Source organism: Ovis aries, chromosome 17 (genome assembly GCF_016772045.2).
Source record: "Ovis aries strain OAR_USU_Benz2616 breed Rambouillet chromosome 17, ARS-UI_Ramb_v3.0, whole genome shotgun sequence".
Taxonomy (NCBI): Eukaryota; Metazoa; Chordata; class Mammalia; order Artiodactyla; family Bovidae; genus Ovis; species Ovis aries.
The window spans coordinates 52749084-52772950 of NC_056070.1; the positions used below are offsets into that span (position 1 = coordinate 52749084).

The 23867-nt window shown below is 40.8% G+C and overlaps 1 protein-coding gene across 4 annotated transcripts in view; it reads right to left on the reverse strand.

Moving 5' to 3' along the window:
- The window catches only part of CCDC62 (coiled-coil domain containing 62), a 39416-nt gene that overhangs the window by 13055 nt on the left and 2494 nt on the right, over positions 1-23867 (reverse strand). For 2 of the 4 annotated variants that reach the window (XM_012097731.5, XM_012097729.5), the window contains 9 exons: positions 23647-23839; positions 19212-19378; positions 16084-16185; positions 14186-14357; positions 12167-12268; positions 7802-7890; positions 7343-7458; positions 4833-5558; positions 2123-2279 (listed from right to left, as the gene is read on the reverse strand). In XM_012097731.5, the coding sequence (XP_011953121.3) occupies positions 2123-2279; positions 4833-5558; positions 7343-7458; positions 7802-7890; positions 12167-12268; positions 14186-14357; positions 16084-16185; positions 19212-19378; positions 23647-23839 (1824 nt within the window). The remainder of the gene's footprint in view (positions 1-2122; positions 2280-4832; positions 5559-7342; positions 7459-7801; positions 7891-12166; positions 12269-14185; positions 14358-16083; positions 16186-19211; positions 19379-23646; positions 23840-23867) is intronic. The other 2 variants (XM_012097730.5, XM_042234589.2) reach the window with 2 other exon arrangements.

Sequence of the window (23867 nt, forward strand, 5' to 3'; positions counted from 1 at the left end):
AAGTACTCCATTGTATGGATAAACCACTGTTTATCTATTCACCTTCTGTAGCATAATCAGGTTATTCCCAGTTTTTTTTAACTAGTGAAAATAAAGCTGCTAGAATATTTATGTGGACATATGTTTCCATGTCTGCAGGAGTAGAATAGCTGGGTCATATGGTAGGTGTATATTTAACTTTTTTTTTTAAGCAGTTTTTTAATAGAAAGTACCCAAGTGTTTTCCAAAGTGGCTCTGCCATGCACATTCTCGCCATCAGTGAATGAACGCTCCAGATGCTCCTGATTCTAGTCAACACTTAGTATCGTCAATTCATAACAAAGAGGACCAACACTCATCAAAACACCCATTAGCGGCCAAGCCCTACGATATCCCCTTGAAACCAAGGAACTGTGATGCTGTGGGTGTGTGTTAGTTGCCCAGTCGCGTCTGACTCTTTGTGACCCCATGGACTGCAGCTGTCAGGCTCACATGTCCATGAGATTTTCCAAGCAAGGATACTGGAGTGGGTTGCCATTTCCTTCTGCAGGGGATCTTCCCAACTCAGGGATCAAACCCAGGTCTCCTGCATTGGAGGCAGATGCTTTATCGTCTGAGCTACAAAGGAAGCCCCAACTGTGATACTTTAATTATATTTTTGTAGGTGAACAAATTGAGGCTGAGCTACAAAGGAAGCCCCAACTGTGATACTTTAATTATATTTTTGTAGGTGAACAAATTGAGGCTCAAAGAAGTTACATAACTGTACTAAGGTCATTGAGCTAAGACAAAGCAAAATGGGGATTTGAACTCAGATTAGATGCTTTCAAAGCCAGATATCTTCCCAAAATAACCCCCAAAATGACTAAGTTTACTTGAACTAATTTTCTTTACGATAAAGCTGCGAGCAGGAGCCTGTTCATGATAAAGACACTGGCTCGTCCACAACAGTGAGTGTAGAAACCACCTCAGGGCTTCCCCGGTGGCTGCATCAAGAATCAGCCTGCCAACGCAGGAGGTGCAGGAGAAGTGGGCTCCGTCCCTGGGTGGGGGGGGAAGGTCCCCTGGAGTAGGAAATGGCATCCCACTCCAGTACTCTTGCCTGGAGAATTCCACGGACAGAGGAGCTTGGCAAGCTACGGTCCATGGGGTCGAAAAGGGTTGAACACGACTGAGAAACTAAACACACACCCACACAGAAATAACCTCACTGCCTGCATGGAGGGGTGTGAACAGACAGACTACGGTTTATTCAGTCACTGGACAGCACGCTGAGCAGCCGTCAAAATGACGAGGCCAGGTCCACAACGTCAACACTGATGAGGGTCACAAAATACTAACAGAGCTGGAAAATCACACTGCAAAAGGCATTTATGTACATTTTAAACAAAGCAACAGTACGTGATATTTAGGTGTACACTTTTATGAAAAACGTAAAAGCATAAAAACAAATGTGGAGACGACTTCATGGTAGTGGTTAGCTGGTGGCAGGGGTGGACAGGGCAGAGTGACACGTGGAGTTTACTCTTTATCTGCAACGTTCTATTTCTTTACCACTTGAAAAATAAAGCAAATACAGCAAAATGTAAACATGTTAAATCTGAATGTAGGTACACAGTTGCTTCTTGTACTCTTCACTTGCTGTGTGTTTAAACTATTTACTAAAAATAGATACAGCAATCACTTGGAGGGCCTGAGGGACGTTTTGCCTGAAGCTAACCTACAGTATGTTTAAGGAAAACAGAAGGGAAGTAAGTATGACTTCAGTTCAATAATGCAGGTAAAGCCCTATGGTTAAAATAAAACCTGAAGAACAGCCAAAATTAAGCACACTAACATAAGCACACTAACAATACTGCTATAGAAGAATTAAAAGTACACTGGGGAGAAATCTTGCCTGAATAAGCTGGGTATTTCTTTCTTTAAAGATTTTTTTAAAAAATATGGACCATTTTTAAAGTCTTTATCGAATTTGTTACAATATTCTTCTTCTGTTCTTTGCTTTTTGGCCATGAGGCATGTGGGGGTCTTAGCTCCCCGACCAGGGATCAAGCCCACACCCTCCTGCATTGGAAGGCTAAGTCCCAACCACTGGACTGCCAGGGAAGTCCCTAAGCTGAGTATTCCTAAGCGAAATACAAACCTTTTCACTGGGGAGGGCTGTGTCTTTGTTGACTAACAAAATCTTAGATGAGTTCTTTTTATCGGAAGAGGATTCTGCCTCTATCAACTTCTCATCTTCTCTTAAGGCAGATTTTGAAGAACCCAAACAGTGGGACTGCTGGATGGCGATCAGCTCACTGTGAATAATAAAACCAAACAAAAATAGGCATCTTGAAACAATAGGAAACATCTGACACCAGTACAGAAAAGCATCTCAACAGGACAAAAAAGAGAGAGATTTTTCTTTTTTGATGAAGAAGCTCAAGTTTGAACAGAATGTTACAGATTTGAATAGAGTATTTATATAAGATATTATAATTAATGCACACCCTTCACAGCAAGAAAACAAAATTCTTTGTTAAAGGGTAACTACAGAAGAGAGAATTGTCCTCCTCTCTACACCTTGGGAAAAAAAACAGCAAAGAAAAGAAGGTTTGAGGGATAGGATCATCCAAGAGAGACGGGGGAAAGAAATGAATACAGTATAAGGTTAAACGTGTAGATTTTAGGTTGTTGGCGAGAGATTGATTTTTGTTAATAGTTTTTTTAAAGTGCTTTTGTGAAAATTGAGTGGCACTGTTATGGGTCCTTAATTCTTCTACAGGATCTCAGTAATTAGAGAACAGACACATGTAGCTAAGTTTCTGGGCAGGTTATTAAAGTCTGGGCTCAAAGCAGAGCCTGGAAACAGGCCCTGGAAACCTTCTCCCATGGACCTTCTGGATCGGTCCAGGCAGGCTGCTGCGGCTTCTCCGTGCACAGACACACCCCTAGCTGTCAAATGGAATGGAGGTATAGATGGGAAGGACCTTTCGGTCAGATGATGAAGTGTGCACGCAATTCTTACAGTCTAAGGAAGAACGGGAAAAAACGATGGCCTTTTCTACTTAATCATGCGTTTGTCGTGCGATGCCTTGCCATGTGCCTCTGCTGGCAGAACAAGAAGTCACTTGAATTATTTCAAGTCAGGGAGGTCAAAAGGGCCTGGAAAGAACACTCTGAAGTTGCTCTGGAATTTCTTTCATGCCTTAAATTTAATGTATGTCCACTGTGCTCTTAAAACTGTCTAACACAAAATTTTCCCCCTAATATATGCGTGTTTTTGTTCAGTAGTGAACAACAGGAAGTTGTGTCCTACTGGGATTTGCGATTACTTAAGGCAATCTTTTATTAAAACCAAATATGAACAAGTAACATTTAGTGTAACAACCAATTTTTTAAAAAACTTTTGCAACTGACAGAATCAGTATATGATTTTTAAATGACTCAGGCTTCTAAACAGGCCAAATGAAAACCCAAACAATGAAAATCCCCCAAAGGAATTTTTAACTATAAAGTCCTATGAAAGTCAATGTGATGATTCAGATAAGGCTCACAATATAGAAACTTTATTCTTTCTATAATTTAAGGTCAAAGAGCGAGGTTTTCTTTAAAAATAGCAGAAGTTAGGATAGTGTCCCACAACTAACTACAGGATTCAGCAACTGACCGGATGAGCCTGAAACGTGCAGCATTTGCTGACAACTAATGCATTTTCTTCTCTTAAAAAAAAAATAAAAAATACAGTTGGATAGAAATGGTCAAAAGGCACAAACTTACAGTTATAAGAACTAGAGATTTCACATACAGTAGGATTAATAAAATTTACACTGGTGTAGGCTATATACGAAAATTGCTGAGAAGGTAAATCCTAAGGGTTCTCATCACAAGGAACAATAATTTTTTTTCCTTTTGTATCTATATGAGATGATGGCCATTCACTAAACTTACTGTGCTCATCACTTCCTGATGTACTTAAATCGTTATGGCAAACACCTTAAATTTATACAGTTCTACATCAGTTATATCTCAATAAAACTGAAAGAAAAAGGCCAATAACTGTTACCAGCTTGTTAAACACAAATATTCTTTCTCCTGCATGATTCTGAAAAGTAAGAAAGTTTCGGAGATGTAAACTGAACGCAAAGGCCAAAGCAGTTGGATGTATCAATACGCCGATGCAGGCCAGGAGAATGTCTTATCTGGGGTCTAGGGAATGTAATCTGGACATGAAAGAAACAGCTTATCGATTCAAAAGGATCCAGGCTGAGGAATGCCCCAGAGCAGCATTCTACTCTGTGAAGTGACCTCCCCGTTTGTTTTAAAATAAAACATGTTTGCTCAGCTCATGACAGCTGGCTGTGTTGTTAAGCAAAACCTTTGCCTCAGATGCTGTCCTAGGCACAAACTTCTCACTGGCATCAAGTCTCTGTGCAGTCAAAACTCAACAGCCTGCGCTGTGATGAAAAGAGGAAGCGGTGTGTCACACGCAATGTCTGCTGCAAACACTGCTCTCATTCCACAGTTGGCAGGAAGTGGCTCCTGTGGGCCTTTTCCATTTCTAAACTCAGTAAGTAGGCTCCCTGGGCTTCCCTGGTGCTTGGCGGTAAAGAATCCACCTGAAAACACAGAGACGTGCGTTCAATCCCTGGGTCGGGGAGATCCCCTAGAGGAGGAAATGGCAACGCGCTCTAGCATTCTTGCCAGGAAATGGCAACCCGCTCTAGTATTCTTGCCAGACGAATCCCATGGACAGAGGTACCTGGCGGGCTACAGTCCATGGGGTGCAAAAGAGTTGGATACAACTTAGCAACTAAACCACAACACCAAGTAGGCTCCCTGAGTGTTTACAAATGTGAAACGAGACTGACCTTGTCGAAGAGTTGTACTTGGGCCCGCTGGCACTTTCTGAACAAGTGCACACAGATCTGTGGCGCACGACTCTCTGTACTTTGGAAGGCTTGAAGATGCTCATCCACTCCACGTCAGACATGTGGCCTGGCGCTTCGATGATGAAGTTGCTCGGGTGGCAGCACTTGGACTCCCACAGGTCACTCTCATCCACACAGGCTTCATTTTTGTGGTAACAGGAGACTCCAGGCCTTTCCAAGTGGTCCTGATAGTCGACATCCAGCTTTTCTGGCTGTTTTGAATCAGAACAGCCGGCCAGGCCCAGGTAAACGTTGACGTCATGCCATTTATCATCAGATACAGATGTTGATGTTTCTGAGGGTTGCTTCTCTTCATTCTGAATCCCAATTCCATTCCCTTTGTGTGATTTTGCGTGGATCTTGCAAAATGTACTTTTGTTTTCGGGTTCAATCTGGATTTTTCCTCCCAGAGACCAAGACTTTTGTTTCTCCACTAAGTCTTTTGCAAATAGAGATGAGATAGCAATTACACTTTTTCCCCCAAATGAAGTATTAACCTGTAGTTTCTTCTCTTTGCATACATCACAAGAGCTCTTGTCTGACCTAGTTTGCTGAACCAACGTGGTCTCAAATTTTTGGTCCTTAACCAGTGACTTCTGATTTTTCTCCCTCTTAAAATCGACTTTTAGGTGGTTATTTTCAAGGTCTGATAAACACATGTCTCTGCTATGGTGGCATTACAAAAAACGGGAAGTTATAAGATACACTTGATACTGTCATTCTAAATATTTCACTCAAACCTCATCAGTTGAGCTAAACCTTAATAAAACCCATTTGTCTCAGTTGAAAATAGAAGGTAGAATTTTTATATTCTTCGGAGCCCAATTTTAGCCCAGCCTCCTCCAAGAAGTCTTTGTGATCACCAAGCCCCATATGCCCACTCCCCCATGTCCCATCCTTAAGGTCTACTATACATACTGTCCATACTGCAAATCACTATCTTATTGCATATATGATTTAATTAATCAGAGACAGACTCTCCAATTACAACTGTATGGCTCACTGTTTCATACATATCAATGTCTTGTCTAAAGATGCTTAAGGGTGTTTTTCACATATGAAGGCATTTTTAATCCCCCTAGCACCTAGCACGGTCATTAATACACACTCAGTGTTCTGTAAATACTTGTTGACTGATCTGTTATTTCTTTTCCTAATTCTATTAGTTTCACAGTAAGCAGAGCTAAAGCCAGAACTGAAAGGCAATGGGGATTCAAGGTATAGAGATAAACTGGACAGTGCCAAATGTGTTTACCATACTGTATTCATTACTATCCCATTTATCTGCTGCATACCTATTGAAAGCCAGTCTAAAGTAAAAATGACATGTGTGCATAAAATAAAAATCATTGTGATAAATCTTTTAATACACTGCCTGTTAAAATGCTCATGTCACATGTGTTCAGGTGTTCTAATCTATATGATTCTGATTCTCCTTCTAGAATGGGAAAGGCCACTTTATGTTCTTAAAGAATAACCTCTATCGTCTAAGGCCAGGTGCCTCCCAGAGGAAATGAAGTACAAAAAGGAAAGAGAGACAACTGGTTAGGGGCTTCTGCCTCCTGGAGATCGCCGGCTTGGTCTGCTGTTTATTAGTAGCAGCTGCAGATACTGGGATACAGACAGATGGTGTTAGAAGCCCCAGTGAAAGACCCGAAGAAAAGCACAGCGAATGCAGCAAAGTGTGGGGTGAGTCCCCAGCCTTCCAGTCTGCAGCAAAACCCTGCAACTCCTGACCACTCCCACCCTCGAACCCCAGCCCCCCGGGAAAGGCGTGCGCCACTGGGCCCAGCTTCTGCCCTTACATGGAGAGATGGGAGTCCCCTGAATGCCCCCTCCTTTCCACCACTTCCTCACTATTCGGTTGGATGAGTGGACTAAACTGAACTGTGGGACAGCTGTATGCTTGTCAATTAAACCACTCTTCATATGTTTATGTTCTACTTTTACAGAAATGAATTTAATTCACATACTGCCTGTTATTGGAAAAATCAAGCTGAGAGCAGAGGTCACCCTCAGCTGAACTTCTGCTGCAGTTATTTCTACCCTTCTTTGATGTTCTCTCTTTTAGATAAGTATAATACCCAGTATATCTTTATTTTCCCGATTCCTAGCCCAGTGCCTAAAATACTGAGAGTTCTGAATAAATGATTCATCTCTGTAATTTCTACTTTACCTCAAAGCCTTTTATACAACACATACCCACAAATAATGTATTTAATGAAATTTATCAAATAGTTTAATTAGGATCATGCCTAAAATTCTAAATCTAGTCTCACTACAACCCAGGATTAAAATGATAATTATTAGCTCACATATATTTTTTCCCATTTACTCCCTGCTATCTAGGGAATAGTAGTAAGTACTGACCCATAGTAGGTACTTAACAAACATTGATGAATGACGGAAATAAATACAATATCATATTAATGGCATCTTACTAAGGTTACCTGGATTCCATGCCCTTTGATTCCTCCATCTTTGAGTCATATATCTGTATTAATTCCTGAGAATTTTCCACATTGAAATTAAGAAACTGCAGATCACGCTGTTGTTTTACGTAAATCTGCCGTAGATATTGATAAATCAATACAAAGTGTAACGACAAAGCTAAAGCAAGCCAACAGTTGGGTGTTTCAAACGCTAAAACGTATCAGACAGTGGCTAAAGACATATGCTGAGTATGTTAGCTTTCATTTTTCCTGTTCGCACCAAGATTTGTTAGTATAACTAGTCTCCTTTACTATAAGCAAGGCTCTATCTGCGAGGTTAATACGATTGATACACCTTTAAAGTAGTCAGGATTCCAGAAGCACCATAAACAAAATCACCAGGCATACACTTTTCCTAATTTGATGTCTGTTTATAAATGTTTCCCACTTAATAGTGAAGAGGGAGTGGGGACGTACCTGTCTCAGGTTATGCAGCTCTGCGTTCATGCGCTCTTGCTTTGACTTTGCGATATCAAGTAACTCATCTTTCCTTTTTTCTCTCTCTGCTATTTAAGAACAAATATTATTAAAACATTTTTCACCAGCCACATCAATACACACCTCTTCATTTCTAACAACTGAAAGTGCACATGGCTAATTTTTTTTCCCCACTAGTTTCTGAATTTTAAAATTGTAAAATGGATGCCCAGGAAGTTTAATCTGTGATTCTAACTAGATCCTTCACCAAATTTGAAAACTTTCACAATATAATTAATGCTAAGTCAAAAAAGTATTCCAAACTGTACAAACTCTATGATCAAATGACGTGTGTGTCTGTACGTACATATGCATTGAAAAAGGCTGAGGGCAATATCAAAAGAAAGTTATTCTTTCTTTTGATGGAATATCAAGTTATACTTTTTTACATATTACACTGAAATATCAAAAGAAGTTATTTTTAGATGTAAGGATTAAAGAAAATTATTTTCCTTTTTTGGGGGGAGGGGATGAGTTCTAAATCTCTAAAATTTAATACTTTATTCTTTACTTGTTTATTCACATTACACAGGTAACTTGTAAATGCATTTTCCTTATAAAAATCCAAACAACATATTACTTTTATCAACAGAAAAAAACCTAACATTACAAGGGAAAAAAAAAATTCACTGCTTTCTTCAGTAGGTAAGTCAATCTGATATAATCTCACAATCAGGCTATTCCTACATGATCTTGCAAGCCAAAGACTTAAGATACCTGAACCTATGAGGTGACCCCATAGGTAGATAAACTTGTCTTTCCATTTTAAGGAAAGCCCAGGACTCCTTTACAGACTTTCTATTTCTTGAAAATTCTTTTTATCTGATAGGTAATTAAGATTCAGAATTGTCTTGAATATATACTTGAGCATTACACTCAATTTCCTAGCTCAGAAAGAAAAAGAGGTATTTTTTTTTAATCTTCATTCTTTTATAAAGACCAAAAACATTCTGCTGAAATTGGGACACTTCATTATTACTAGAGTTGGAGTATGAGAAGTCAATATTTTTAAAACAGTTTCAGAACTTGGCAAATGAGAACCTACAGAAAGGAAAGATCTGAAGTCTCTATGAAGTCTTGCACCAGAAAAAAAATTAGTATTATGCTTAATGAGAAATCATGTCATTCACACAGAAGTGAGAGATCAACAGTAAATGTTTCACCTAAAAAAACCCTACTATCTTTATAAGAAGTTCAAATGAAATGCACAAAATAGCCCTCTGTTACATGAATGGATTTTGAGTCAATCAGATGCAGCCTAAATCAAAATGTGCAACTCCTACGGTTTATTAATAGTTCCTTTTCCATGGGTCATTTTCCTCATGGATGGAGAATACAAATATTTATTTTATCGTTGCTTTACATTTGGAACATCACAGAAACCATCCAAGGACAAAGGCATGAGCTTTGCTGGGGATGGAGACGCTACCTAGACAGCTTTTCTGCCAAGTGCTTGCTGGTAATCAGAGCAGGGCCAGGTGGAATAAAGCATGAGGAGTGACCTGTGAAAAGCCACCACCTCCTACCCAAACACGCTTAATGCTCAGCCCTTCCAACCCGGGTCTGCAGCATCATCTCATTTCAAAAAGGTAATCCACGTGCACAGAATGGAGGACACGGCACAGTGAAAGCCACCGCCTCGGGTTTAAACTACTACCTCTCCTCATTTCTGAATTTATTTCCTTGCATTAGATGAGTCAACACCATAACGAAAGCCTAAAAAAGTAGTGCACTTGCAATATTTATGAAGCCCCATTTAGTTTGTATGAATTCAATCCTATGCACAAAGAAAACAATAAAAGAGGGGACACAGCGCCTTTCACAGGGGAAGCGATGCCTTTCGGGCGTCTAGGCCTCCTGGCTGCTCTCTGTTCTACCCACCTCTCATTTTCAACAGCATCTAACATGCTGGTGCCTTCCCAGTGTTTAGCGATACTTCTTTAGGGCACAGCACGGCCCCCTAAACAAAAGCTAACGACTTTATCTGGCATTGAAAGGGCAATTCTAAATGTACTTCAGTACTGCCTTAATCTGTCGTTAGAATAATCTACTGTTGCATAAAACAGAACTGTTTCCTTAGATCTGACACTTTCCTACATGGCTGGATTATCTAGGGACCAAAGTGGAGTGGGTCTGCCTATTTTCACACATTGGTTACTGAAAACAAAGAGATACGGAACTCTCTGCTGACACCTGCCTAAGCCAGGCAGCCTAAGGACAGCAGCATAAAGGCAGGGGGGCTGGCAGTCTGGACCTGCTGAGCTCCGGTCAGGCCGCTATGCCTTTTACTGCCTGAAAGACCTTCACTCAGTCTTACAGAACTCTCAGGACCACAGAAATGTAAACTAGCATCGTGGTTTTTTTTTAAAAAAAAAAACTTCTTATAAGCAACATGTATAAATGAAACCTGTCTCTAACCCTATGTGAAGAACTTCAATAAGAGGGAAAATGAAGTTTTGAATTAAAAGTACATTTCTAAGGCATCTTCCAATCTCGAATAAAATGTGTTAATTTTCAGCCATGGCACCTGAGAGCATATTATCACGTTAAGCCTTTAAACGGAGAAGGCGATGGCACCCCACTCCAGTACTCTCGCCTGGAAAATCTCATGGATGGAGGGGCCTGGTGGGCTGCAGTCCATGGGGTCACAAAGAGTTGGACACAACTGAGCGACTTCACTTTGACTTTTCACTTTCCTGCATTGGAGAAGGAAATGGCAACCCACTCCAGTGTTCTTGCCTGGAGAATCCCAGGGACAGGGGAGCCTGGTGGGCTGCCGTCTATGGGGTCGCACAGAGTCGGACATGACTGAAGCGACTTAGCAGTAAGCCTTTAAAAATTATTTTTAGGCATAATTCACTTTTATCATTTAAGCGTACAAAAATTGTTCTGAGACAGTGGTTTGAGCAGAAAAAATGTTTAAGAAATCAGCTTAGGAAATGATTCAAAAAATTATTTCACAAAACGGATTTACTGGAGTATTAGCTAACAAATTACATATACTTTACCTAGTAATACCTAACAGAATGAGTAAAAATAGATGAACCAAAAGAAAAGGAGGTTATTTATTAAAATATCTTGTAAACTTTTCTCCATTGTCTGACCTTTCATAGCATTTGTGTAACACTGAATTCTCTGTGGGCCTTGTGCTTCTTGGTCACTAACAGAGTGCCTGGCACATATACACTGATCCAAAGACTGTGTGAATTCAACCGTAAAGCCACAAATATACGTATCTTTACGTATACATCCAAATATACATACAACTTTATATATGTATCTTTAGATGCGTGCATGCTGTATAGCCCTAGAAATAACAGAAATAGTGACCTCTAGTGGTAGAAAACTGCATTTCTCCTATCTTAATCACATGAGATTAAAATTAAGAATTCCACTTTATTCGGAAAAAAAAAAAATGTAATACTGTATCCTGTCCTTTAACTTATAGAAATGTATTCTCTTCCTAGAAGGAAGAACATTGAGGGTATGTATGAGTAGACCCAAAAATGTTCATTTAATTTCTATTTGGAATTTTATCCCCAAATCTATGATTTTCTTAATACAAACTACCAGAATTAAAGCCCAAAAAAATCTTGGCTGGCAGGGCCATATATGGATCAGATCTAGCCATATATGGATCAGATCTATGTATCAGTGATTCTCAGTTGGGAGTAGAGAAAGGAGGGGCTACACACTCTAACATACTGGGGTAGGTTGGGGTTAAAAGTGCAGGAGAATATGGCAGCCGGTGGAGCAGTGTGTGTACAATTTTTACATTACATATTATTGACAAACTTGCTTTCACATCATGAACAACTCATCTCCAATTTTATTATTTTGGGGTCATACTGATGTAACAAAACACATGAAGTTTTCCAACTGTAATAATTACGGGTGATTTATTTGGAAAACTAAAAAAATGTTGAATTCCTAATTTTTACCTAGTGTTTGCAGAAGTATGAACATCCTCCCTTCTTTGGCTCATAAGATTCTTCCTTAATGAATTTTTAAGCCAAGTGTTGCATTTTTAGTAAGAAGTATAGTCACATACTCAAGCTGGAAGGGAGAGCAGCTCCTCATTTTACAGAAGGGAAAACTGAGTTAACTGGTAAGTATGACGACAGCTTTAAAATGTCCTGCATGGTCTCTCTTCGTTTCTCAAAGGGTGTTAAAATTAATTACATAAATACATATAGTATTTTGAGGCAGGCAGTTCATTTAGCCCACCATGGTAGTACCAAAGAAAGTACAGGTTACAAAATATATATAACTATTCAATCACTTAAACAAACAATCTATTTTTACCAGTAAAGACCAATTCGTCATGCAGGCAACTCTTCTCTTGCTTGAGGCGAATGATCTCTTCTCGTTGTTCATTATTTTCTGTTGTCTTTTCATTTAGATCCTCTTCACAAATAGAAGGGGGAGAAAGTCCTCAAATAAATACTAGTTTCTAGAGGAATATACACTGTGAATACCTCTCATGTCCTTAGCACCCACTTCCAATCCATATGAAGTCCTGTTGGATCTACAGCCAAAATGTCCCATATCTGACATTTCACTGCATGCTTGGCAGTGATCCTGGCCAAGGCTCCCACTGTCTCCCTGCACGAACCTTGCCTCTTCCATTGCAGCTTGATGTCCACAGAGCCATCAGGGCCATCTGCTGGCATCACTTCTCTGCTAAAAGCCCTCATACTACATTTAGGATGAAATATAAACTCATACCCTTAAGCCCTGCACAGCCTGGCCGACCTTTCAATCTGTTCCTTTCACTTGCCCCGACCTCCGAACCCACCCCAGGGCTTTTGCATTTGCTGTTTCTTCTGCCTGGAAGCTCTTGGCCTAGATTTTTACATGACTAGTTCTTCCCATCATCCAAGTTTCAGCTCAAATGTTCTCTGTAAAGATGTCCTTCCAGCGCACCCAAACTAAATGAGTCTCTGTCCCTTACTCTCTGGCCCACTATCCATGACCCTGTTTTTATTTTATATTTTTTAAACAAATGTTAAATTTCTAAAATAAGGCATAAATGTTGATAAAACAGACTTCTTTTTACTTTTAATCTTACCTAGGTATACATAACATTCAATAAATTTACTGAATGCAATATACTCCAAGGGCTGTGTTATTAGAGTCCGTCCCTGCTGTCAAGGGGCTAATAGTATGATTATGGTTTTAGATGAAGCTACAAATGGACACAAAATTATCATTTGCCAAGAGTCAGGGCATCATTAGAACAAGATTTTAGCAGGTGGACTCTTCCCTGCCTCACAAGGGGCCCCGCCTGGGAGAGAGGCGGAGCAACCACGCCGCTGCACCGCTTTGTCATTCTAAGGCTGCCTGTTCCACTGTAAGAGTTAGTCCTCAAGTCTAACTGATGACCACTTACAAATCCAATCATCTGGGTGTGGAAGTAAGACCCAGATAGCTCCTGACTCCAACAGCTGCTTCTGCGATACAGCTGGGAAAAGCCAGAGACAAGTGGGCCTCCCCCTGTACCCTCTGAAGACAAACGCAAATTTTTACTCTATCACCTAGATCCACCTCCAAGCATGTAGCACTAACCTATCTGCCGTACCCAGCCTTCGTTTCATTCGAAAACTTCCAGGAGTAGAATAAACCATGGAGTTACTGTGAGAATGAAAACAGAAAAAGGAAGACACAAAAGGAGTTCTCCCCAAAACAGAACATCCACTGAACAGCCACTCTGGCAGTCTGTGTTTTAGGTGGCAACTCCTTATCCCGCCCTGCGTTCATTCCTCAATTTTTTTTTTAAATTTCTTCCACAAAAGGGCAGAGGATATTTTTCCATTGCCTGACTCTGGGTTCAGCCATGTGATTCACTGTGGCGCAGAATGAAGGGCAAGTGATGATGTGCCAGGCTTCCTTCTGCTTCCTCTCTTAAGTTTCTGCCTTCACCACGGGAAGAAATGCCCACACTACCCAGCCGGGGAAAAGATGCTCCAATGGGCCCAACAGAGATCAGCCTATTCCCTAGTGGCTTCCAGATAAATGAGTTTATCAAAGGACACCACTGAGATACCATCGTTGGTTGCCACAAGGCATATAGTAGCAATAGTTAACAGGTACAGCAAAGGCAGGATTATTTTTTAAATATAATGCATTAGGCAGTTTTCCCCAACTCTTGCTATTTATCTTGTAACACAAAAACTGCTGCATAATTCTATACAAATGAAATGAACATTTCATGATCGGACCTAATGCTAACAACAGACCTCTTCCCAGTTATCAGATTAAGTGAACTCAAATGAAGAAATATATTCCCAAGATAAAACACCTATATTTAGGCCTCTTCCTTACCTTTTAATTTATTGACTTCAATCTTAAGTGCCTTCAATTTCTGCTTATAATCTTGCTTTTCTTTCACAATACAGGTCTCCACCATCTTAGCATCACGTAAGGCATGCTCTAACAATTTAAATTTACCCGAACAGTCAGCAATGTGATTGACTGCCTCAATGATATCTTTGTCCTAAAACCCAAATTTGAAAACTGTTACATTTTAAAATGCCAACTAAACAAGATGACACTTACTGAAATCTCATTGTGGAGTAGGGATAAACTGTGGGATTGGGATTGATGTGTACATACTGCTATACATAGAATAGGTAACTAGTAAGAATCTGCTGTCCAGCACAGGGAACTCTGCTCACTACTCTGTAATGGCCTATATGGGAAAAGAATCTAAAAAGGAGTGGCGATATGTGTATATATAACTGATTTACTTTGACGTACACTTAAAACACAGAACATGGTAAATCAACTGTGAAAAGTGAAAGTGAAGTGGCTCAGGCGTGTCCGACTCTTTGCGACCCCACGGATTATAGCCCGAGGAATTTTCCAGGCAAGAGTACTGGAGTGGGTTGCCATTTCCTTCTCCAGGGGATCTTCCTGACCCAGGGATCACACCTGGGTCTCCCACATTGCAGGCAGAGGCTTTACCTCTGTGCCACCAGGGAAGCCCTAACTGTACTCTACTAAAAACTAAAAAAGAAAAAAAGACCGTGTCATGTCATTGTGTACCCAGTTTCAATCCAGCGCTTTCCATGTGTTAACTCATTTAAGCCTCACAGTAACTATCTGAGGTAAGAAATATTGTTACTACCCACATGACAGAGGAGTGGACAGGAAATTGGCCACAATTACACAAGCTGGGCTTCCCTGGTGGCTCACGAGGTAAAGAATCCACCTACATTGCAGGAGACCTGGGTTTGATCCCTGGGTAGGGAAGATCCCCTGGAGGAGGGCATGGCAACCCACTCCAGTATTCTTGCCTGGGGAATCCCATGGACAGAGAAACCTAGTGGGCTACAGTCCATGGGGTCACAGAGAGTTGGACACGACTGAGTGACTAAACACAGCACAAGTCAGTGACAGAGTTTTGATTTGAACTTGGCTGGCTGACCCCCAAAACCATGCATGAACCACCAGTCTGCAGTCTCAGAAAGTCTAGAACCAAACATTTGATTACCTATGAAACTATAATAGCAAGCGATAGGAGGACTGGTGGCCCTGGAGGGGGCTGTGTTTTCTGGATTACAGATAAATCCCAGAGGCCCTCTCTTCCTTTCCTTCTTTTCAGCTTCTTAACACGACAGACTCCAAGACCTCATCCCAAAACTACCCAAGCCAGAACCTCTTATTGTTGACATGGTTGTTTTAATTATGTAAAAGGTATCTATCTGCCTGTTGAAAAGCAATTCAAATAACACCTGAAGGTACAAAAATAATAAGTAAAAGTACTCCCCCCACCACTCACAGGGAATATCGATTATCAGCAGGTTTCACCTTTGCTTAAGGACAAAGGTTTCTGTGGTAGCATCATATATGCATTCCTAAAACACTTCACAGTTTGCATATCTCACGTTAAGAGGATTTATGGAAAAATAGGGTTGGGGCAGATCATTAAAAAACCGATAGGGGTTGGGATGCAGGAGATGGAACTTTGTGATCAGATGGAACAGGCCTTGAAGACCGAAACCCACAGTGGAGTTCTGCCTCCTCTTAATGCCTTCGGCATATCATTTTAAACTTGTTTCCCTCATTTCTAAAACCAGAATTTTTTAAAAAAAGAGAGAATAATATAGACAGTTCAACCTATCTGGGTCACTGTGGGACTTAAGTGAGATAAGGTACATGACTATACTTTATTGATCACAAGGTGCCTGGCACATAGAGGTATCATTATTCTGAATTACCTTCAGCTTTATCATGGTGGTGAGAGCCTGTTCACGAGCTTGCAGTTGTCCCACTTGAGCAGAAAGTTCCACTAATGTGTTGCTGAGATTTTCATTTCTAGCCTACAAGGAAAAAAACGCAAAATACTAACCCAGTCATTTAAAAGCTTTCACTACTCTCACCAGCCATAATCTGTTCTCAATCTTTCTGTTTTTTCTTTAACCTTTTCAGTAACAAAGTGAGCTATTTAAGCAGTCATCAAAAAGCAACACAAACATCTATTTCCCCATCATCCTCTCAGTTCTTATGATTCCCTTCTGAATTCTATCAGTTATGTTTATAAACATGCCTACTTCCTAATGGTCTTTTACGTATACTTTCAGGTGGGTGAGAAAGAGGAACATGAACGGAAGAATGAACGGCAACTGGATTAGTGAGAGATTTCCTTTGCTAAAATAAAGAAGAATTGATGCTTCTGAACTGTGGTGTTGGAGAAGACTCTTGAGAGTCCCTTGGACTGCAAGGAGATCCAACCAGTCCATTCTGAAGAAGATCAGCCCTGGGATTTCTTTGGCAGGAATGATGCTGAAGCTGAAACTCCAGTACTTTGGCCACCTCATGTGAAGAGTTGACTCACTGGAAAAGACTCTGATGCTGGGAGGGATTGGGGGCAGGAGGAGAAGGGGATGACAGAGGATGAGATGGCTGGATGGCATCACGGACTCAATGGACGTGAGTCTGAGTGAACTCCTGGAGTTGGTGATGGACAGGGAGGCCTGGCGTGTTTCGACTCATGGGGTCGCAAAGAGTCGGACACGACTGAGCGACTGAACTGAACTGAAGAACTTCTGTGCATCTTTTTTTATGTTGAAATAACTTCACATTGAGGTATTCTCACTCATCAGGGATTTTTAAAATAATAGATCTAGATGTGATGGAGGAAACTGAAATGCATATTACTAAGTGAAAGAAGCCAATCTGAAAAGGCTACATACTCTATGGTTTCAACTACATGACATTCTGGAAAAGGCAAAACTATGAGATCAGGGGTTGCAAGGGACTGCAAGAAAGAAGGACAGAGCAGAGAGGGTTTTTAGGGTTGGGAAAGTATTTTGCATGATATTACAATGGTGGATACAGGTCATTATTTGTAGAAACCCACAGAATGTACAACACCAAGAGTGAACCCTAACGTAAACTGCGGACTTCCATGTCTCACCCAGTGATGTGGCAATGACATGTCACTGGCTACAACAAATGTATCAGTTCTACTGGGATCCACGATGTCGACAGTGGAGGAGGCTAGCTGGGGGCGGGGTCGGGGCTGGGGGTGTCTATGAGAAATCTCTGTACATTCCACCCAATTTTGCTATGAACCTAAAACTTCTCTAACAAAGACAAAGTTTTACTAATTTAAAAAAAGAAAAAAACCTCCCTGCAACAGACTGAACTGCATGCCCCCTCAAATGCATATGCTGAAGCCCTAACTTCTAATGTGATGGTGTTTGCCGGGGGCGGGGAGCCTTTGAGAGGGAATTAGGTTTAGATGAGGTCATGAGGGTGGGGCCCTCAGGATGGGATCAGAGCCCTCAGAAGAAAAGATACCAGAGAACGTGCTCAGGTGCTATCTCTCTCCCTGTCACACAAGGACATGGTAAGAAGGTGACCATTCCATTTACAAGTCAAGAAGAGAGCCCTCACCAGAAACCAACCAGGCTGGCACCATGATCTTCAACTTCTAATCTGCAGAACTGTGAGGAAAAAAATCTCTGTTTTTTAAGCCTTCCTCCAGTCTATGGTATTTTGTTATGGCAGCCCAAGCTGACTAACATACTTCTATTTTTTAATTCAACATATCAAGAGATTCTGGGCTTTCCTTGTGGCTCAGTTGGTAAAGAATCCGCCTGCAATGTGGGAGACCTGGGTTCAATCCCTGGGTTGGGAAGATCCCCTAGAGAAGAGAAAGGCTACCCACTCCAGTATCCGGGCCTGGAGAATTCCATGGACTATATAGTTCATGGGGGTCGCAAAGAGTCAGACAGGACTGAGTGACTTTCACTTTCACATCAAGAGATTCCATTAATAGTTTTCACTTATTTTATAGCTAGAATCTGTCTATAAGAGTAATCTGAAAAAAAAATTTAAGACATAAAATAAAATCTATATAATTACTATGAGTTATTAAGATTCACTATATTACCAAGATCTATACTGGTATCATTATGAAACAAGAACATGAAGGCAGTAACAACAACAGCAAAAAAGGCTTTCTCAGGCTTCCCTAGAGGCTCAGTGGTAAAAATCCATCTGCCAATGGATGCAATCCCTGGTCCAGGAAGATCCCACATGCACCACGACCACTGAGCCCGTGAGCTGCACCTACTGAAGCCTGTCCACCGTAGGGCCCTTGCTCTCAAACAAGAGAAGCTACCACGAGAAGCCCATGTACCACAACGAGAGAGCAGCCTCCACTCTCTGAAACTAGAGTAAAACCCTTACAGCAACAAAGACCCAGTACAGTAAAAAAAAAAAAAAAAAGATAAATAAATAATATTTTTAAAAAGGCTTTCTCACTGTGCCTCTCAAAAAAGCATGAGCTCAAAAGATATTTGATGACTCATCAGCCAGGACTAAAAACTGAAAGATCACCCTGACATTTTGTTCCCAATATGCCACTAACATGAGGTAGATATCTGTTTCATCAGATTAGACACAGTTATTCAGGAAACATAATTTGAAGCTGTGTGATGATACTGATCTCAGACCTTGAGACAGGCTTTTTAAATTAACCCACTATTGATAAAATGAAGGATGCTACCAAACAAATGGCCTAACAATTAAGAAAGAGCTGTAATGAAGCTTCATCTTCAAGACAAAGCAACACTAGGGGCTAACCAAAGCTCACCATCAGCATAAAACTGGGACGCTGAATGGATGGGTATACTTTTATACACACACACACATTTAATGGAAATATTTAAGTCTATGAACTACTTTAAAACTGAAACACAAACAGAATTTGGGCTAGCGAAACTTATCTGAAAACCAGTCTCACCGATTGACTTTGTCCTACAGCAGAAACTAACACAACATTATAAAGCAATTATACTCTAATAAAAAGTTAATTAACTAAAAAAATAAAACCAACCTCAAGGTCTTCAGAGAGGAGAGAGGAATGGGTTGCCTTTTGGGCCATCTCCTGAAGCTGTAGTTGAGTCTTCTGAAGAGTACTCTGGCATTCAATTTGGTTCGATTCAAGGCTTTTTACCTTCTTTGTGAGTGACTTGATTATTTCAGTTCTTTTATGTAGTTCACCTGAAGGCGATTATTTTCAGGCAACGGTTAAAAAGTAAGGGTGCTAAGGAATCTTTCAAAGGGTAATTCTTCTTTGAAAAGGTTTTATTACGAAATGCATGCTACTGTACCCTGGTCAAGAAGCAGAGCACTAGCAGCAACCCAGAGCCCTGCATGTCACTTCCTGAGCAGCCTCTCCAATCTCCCACCTGCCAGCCACCATCGTGAGCTTACTCATTTCCTTGTTTTTTATTACAGTTTTGGTGCAGAGGTTAAAGCGTCTCCCTGCGATGTGGGAGACCTGGCTTCAATCCCTGGGCCGGGAAGATCCCCTGGAGAAGGAAATGGCAACCCACTCCAGTATTCTTGCCTGGAGAATCCCATGGACAGAGGAGCTTGGTGGGCGAGTCGCAAAGAGTCGGACACAACTGAGCGACTTCACTTTCACTTTACTCTCTTTGATCACATCCCTAAAAATAGTTTAATTGTGTGAATTCTGTTTGCTGTTTTTCACTTAAGATTATGATTCTGTGAATTCTCTAGTGGTTCAGTGGTTAGGACTCTGCCCTTTCACTGCCAAGGGCATAGGTTTGATCCCTGGTCTGGTTACTAAGATACCACAAGCTGCACTGCAGGGCCAAAAAATAAAAAGATTATGATCCTGAGATGTGTCCATGTGGCCGTGTAACTCCTCCTTGTGCACTATCATTCCTACATAATAACATTATATGATTATGTCAACATTTACTTATACACTCTACTATTGACGGTCATTTGGACTGTTTCCACTTCACAGCTATTATGAACGATGCTGCCCTGAATATTCTTGCACAAGCATCTTTATGCTTTTGCAAGAGCTTCTGAATAAAACGTGGTCCCTTAGACCAGCAGCACCAATATCAACTGTGAACTTGTTAAATATGCAGATTTAAAGTGCTGCACTCAATATGCCAGCAAATTTGGAAAACTCAGCAGTGGCCACAAGACTGGAAAAGGTCAGTTTTCATTCCAATCCCAAAGAAAGGCAACACCAAAGAATGCTCAAACTACCACACAATTGCACTCATCTCACATGCTAGTAAAGTAATGCTCAAAATTCTCCAAGCCAGGCTTCAGCAATACATGAACTGTGAACTCCCTGATGTTCAAGCTGGTTTTAGAAAAGGCAGAGGAACTAGAGATCAAATTGCCAACATCCGCTGGATCATGGAAAAAGCAAGAGAGTTCCAGAAAACATCTATTTCTGCTTTATTGACTATGCCAAAGCCTTTGACTGTGTGGATCACAAGAAACTGGAAAATTTTGAAAGAGATGGGAATACCAGACCACGTAACCTGCCTCTTGAGAAATCTGTATGCAGGTCAGGAAGCAACAGTTAGAACTGGACATGGAACAACAGACTGGTTCCAAATAGGAAAAGGAGTACGTCAAGGCTGTATATTGTCACCCTGCTTATTTAACTTATATGCAGAGTACATCATGAGAAACGCTGGACTGGAATCAAGATTGCCGAGAGAAATATCAATAACCTCAGGTATGCAGATGACACCACCCTTAGGGCAGAAAGTGAAGAGGAGCTAAAAAGCCTGCTGATGAAAGTAAAAGAGGAGAGTGAAAAAGTTGGCTTAAAGCTCAATATTCAGAAAACGAAGATATGACATCTGGTCCCATCACTTCATAGCAAATAGATGGGAAACAGTGGAAACAGTGTCAGACTTTATTTTGGGGGGCTCCAAAATCACTGCAGATGGTGATTGCTGCCATGAAATTAAAAGACGCTTACTCCTTGGAAGAAAAGTTATGACCAACCTAGATAGTATATTCAAAAGCAGAGACATTACTTTGCCGACTAAGGTCTGTCTAGTCAAGGCTATGGTTTTTCCTGTGGTCATGTATGGAAGTGAGAGTTGGACTGTGAAGAAGGCTGAGCACCGAAGAATTGATGCTTTTGAACTGTGGTGTTGGAGAAGACTCTTGAGAGTCCCTTGGACTGCAAGGAGATCCAACCGGTCCATTCTGAAGGAGATCAGCCCTGGGATTTCTTTGGAAGGAATGATGCTAAAGCTGAAACTCCAATACTTTGGCCACCTCATGCGAAGAGTTGACTCACTGGAAAAGACTCTGATGCTGGGAGGGATTGGGGGCAGGAGGAGAAGGGGACGACCGAGGATGAGATGGCTGGATGGCATCACGGACTCAATGGACGTGAGTCTGAGTGAACTCTGGGAGATGGTGATGGACAGGGAGGTCTGGCATGCTGCGATTCATGGGGTCGCAAAGAGTCGGACACGACTGAGCAACTGAACTGAACTGAACTGAACTAGGCCACAGACCTACTATATCATAGTCTACTTATTAGTAAGATCCTGAGGACTTCCCTAGTGGCTCAGATAGCCCTGGGTTGGATCCCTGGGTCAGGAAGATTCCCTGGAGAATGGAATGGCCACCCACTCCAGTATCCTCATCTGGACAATTCCATGGACATAGCCAAGTGGGCTACAGTCCACGAGGTTGCAAAGAGTCAGACATGTCTGAGTGACTAACACTTTCACTTCACTTTTAGGTAATTCACTTGCATATTGAAGTGGGAGTATACTTCCAGAAAGGGAAATGCAGAGCCATAGCTTGGTATATCTTCAACTTTACCAGAATTGTCACGTGATTTTTCCAAAGTAGTTGTACTAATTGACTCTACCACTAGCAGTCAGTGAATCTTCCCTTGCTCCACAATTTTACCAGTACCTGATATTTTTCGCCAGTCTGTTAGGTGTAAGAAGTCTCATTATGGTCTTAATTTTCGTTTGCATTTCCCTAATTTACGAATGAGAACTTTTTTGTAAATTTATTGGCCAGTTTTCCATGAAATGCCTATTCAAACGTCTTGATCATTTTAAAACCAGATACTAATGGTTATACAGGCAGACCTCTGAGATATTGTAGGTTAAATTTCAAACCACTGCAATAACGGGAATATCATAATAAAGTGAATTACATAAATACTTTGGTTTTCCAGTGCATATAAAAGTTATGTTTATATGGTAGTATATTATAGTCTATTAAGTGTGCAATAGCATTATGCACAAAAACCGATGTGTAGACCTCAATTTAAAAATACCTTATCGGGACTTCCCTGGTGGTCCACTGGTTAAGACTCTGTGCTTCCAATGCAGAGGGCACAGGTTTGATCCCTGGTCAGGGAACTTAGATCCCAAATGCTGTATGGCATGGTCAAAAATTAAAACAAAATTAAGTTTAAAAAATAAACAAATACTGCATTATATATATATATGTGTGTGGGTGCATACAGTTAGATCCCAAATGCTGTATGGCATGGTCAAAAATTAAAACAAAATTAAGTTTAAAAAATAAACAAATACTGCATTATATGTATATATGTGTGGGTACATACAGTTAGGGTAAAATCAGATGGTCATCAGGAAATTGAAAAATTAATCATATTTAGACTGTCACATTTACAGAATCCTTTGTGTAACAAAAGCAAAAAAAAAAAAAAAAAGAAGGTGATATATGTTTATCTCTCTTATTTTTTTGACTGTGTTGGGTCTTCGTTGCAGAGCCCAGGTTCTCCGGTTGAGGCATGTGAGGTCGGCAGTCGTGGCATGAGGGCTTAGTTGCCCCATGGCATGCAGGATCTCAGATCCCCAACCAGGGATCGAATCCACATCCCCTGCACTGGATTCTTAACCAATGGACCACCAGGGAAGTCCCTACTTTTCTATAAACAGATCTAGTATTTCGTCCTCTAGTGCATTCTAGTAATATTGACATAGTGTCAATAGAACAGTCAGATTTTAGGGCAGCACCAAAAGGATGACAGTTAAATATGGTACAAAGGGAAACTTTTGTAAGCCACTTTTGAGGTTGCTGTAATTTTAAAAGATGATTGTTTTAAGTACTTGAGATCAAGTTTAATATCAAAAGTTTAAAATCTTTGAGTCAGTTCAAAAGGAATGGTCAGTTCAGTGGCATCTTCATTCATATTCTAGCTCAAAACTAATTTCCTTCAGGTTCACTCTTGACCCTCCCTGTCTACTGGAGCTGTCCCAGCACTCTTTCTACAGTTAAGTATTAATACTTTGCTGGCCCTACTTTAATTCACATGAGTTTATCTGTTCTGCTGTGAATCTTCATGAAGTCTTCCTATCTTCAATTAAACTCTAGGACAGCAGGGACTGTGCTGAGATGTTCCTTCTCTATTTTTCACACGAGCCCTTTCAGTATGCTGGCAATGTACCAGCACTAGATGGATCGTGCTGAATATGTCTGACCTTCTAATTTGCTGCAACGTTCTTCCAAAGTCAACACTTTCTGCCGATCCTCTTCCCATGAAAGAAGTTGTCTCTGATGTACTGCAACCATATCATTGAGCTCTCTATCTCGATCTTTCAGCTCTCCAATGAGCAGCTGCAGCTCTTTCCGTTGTTTCTCAATAGTGGAAATCTCAACCTCTGACCCGATGTTCTAAATATAGAAAGCAGATTCATGTCAA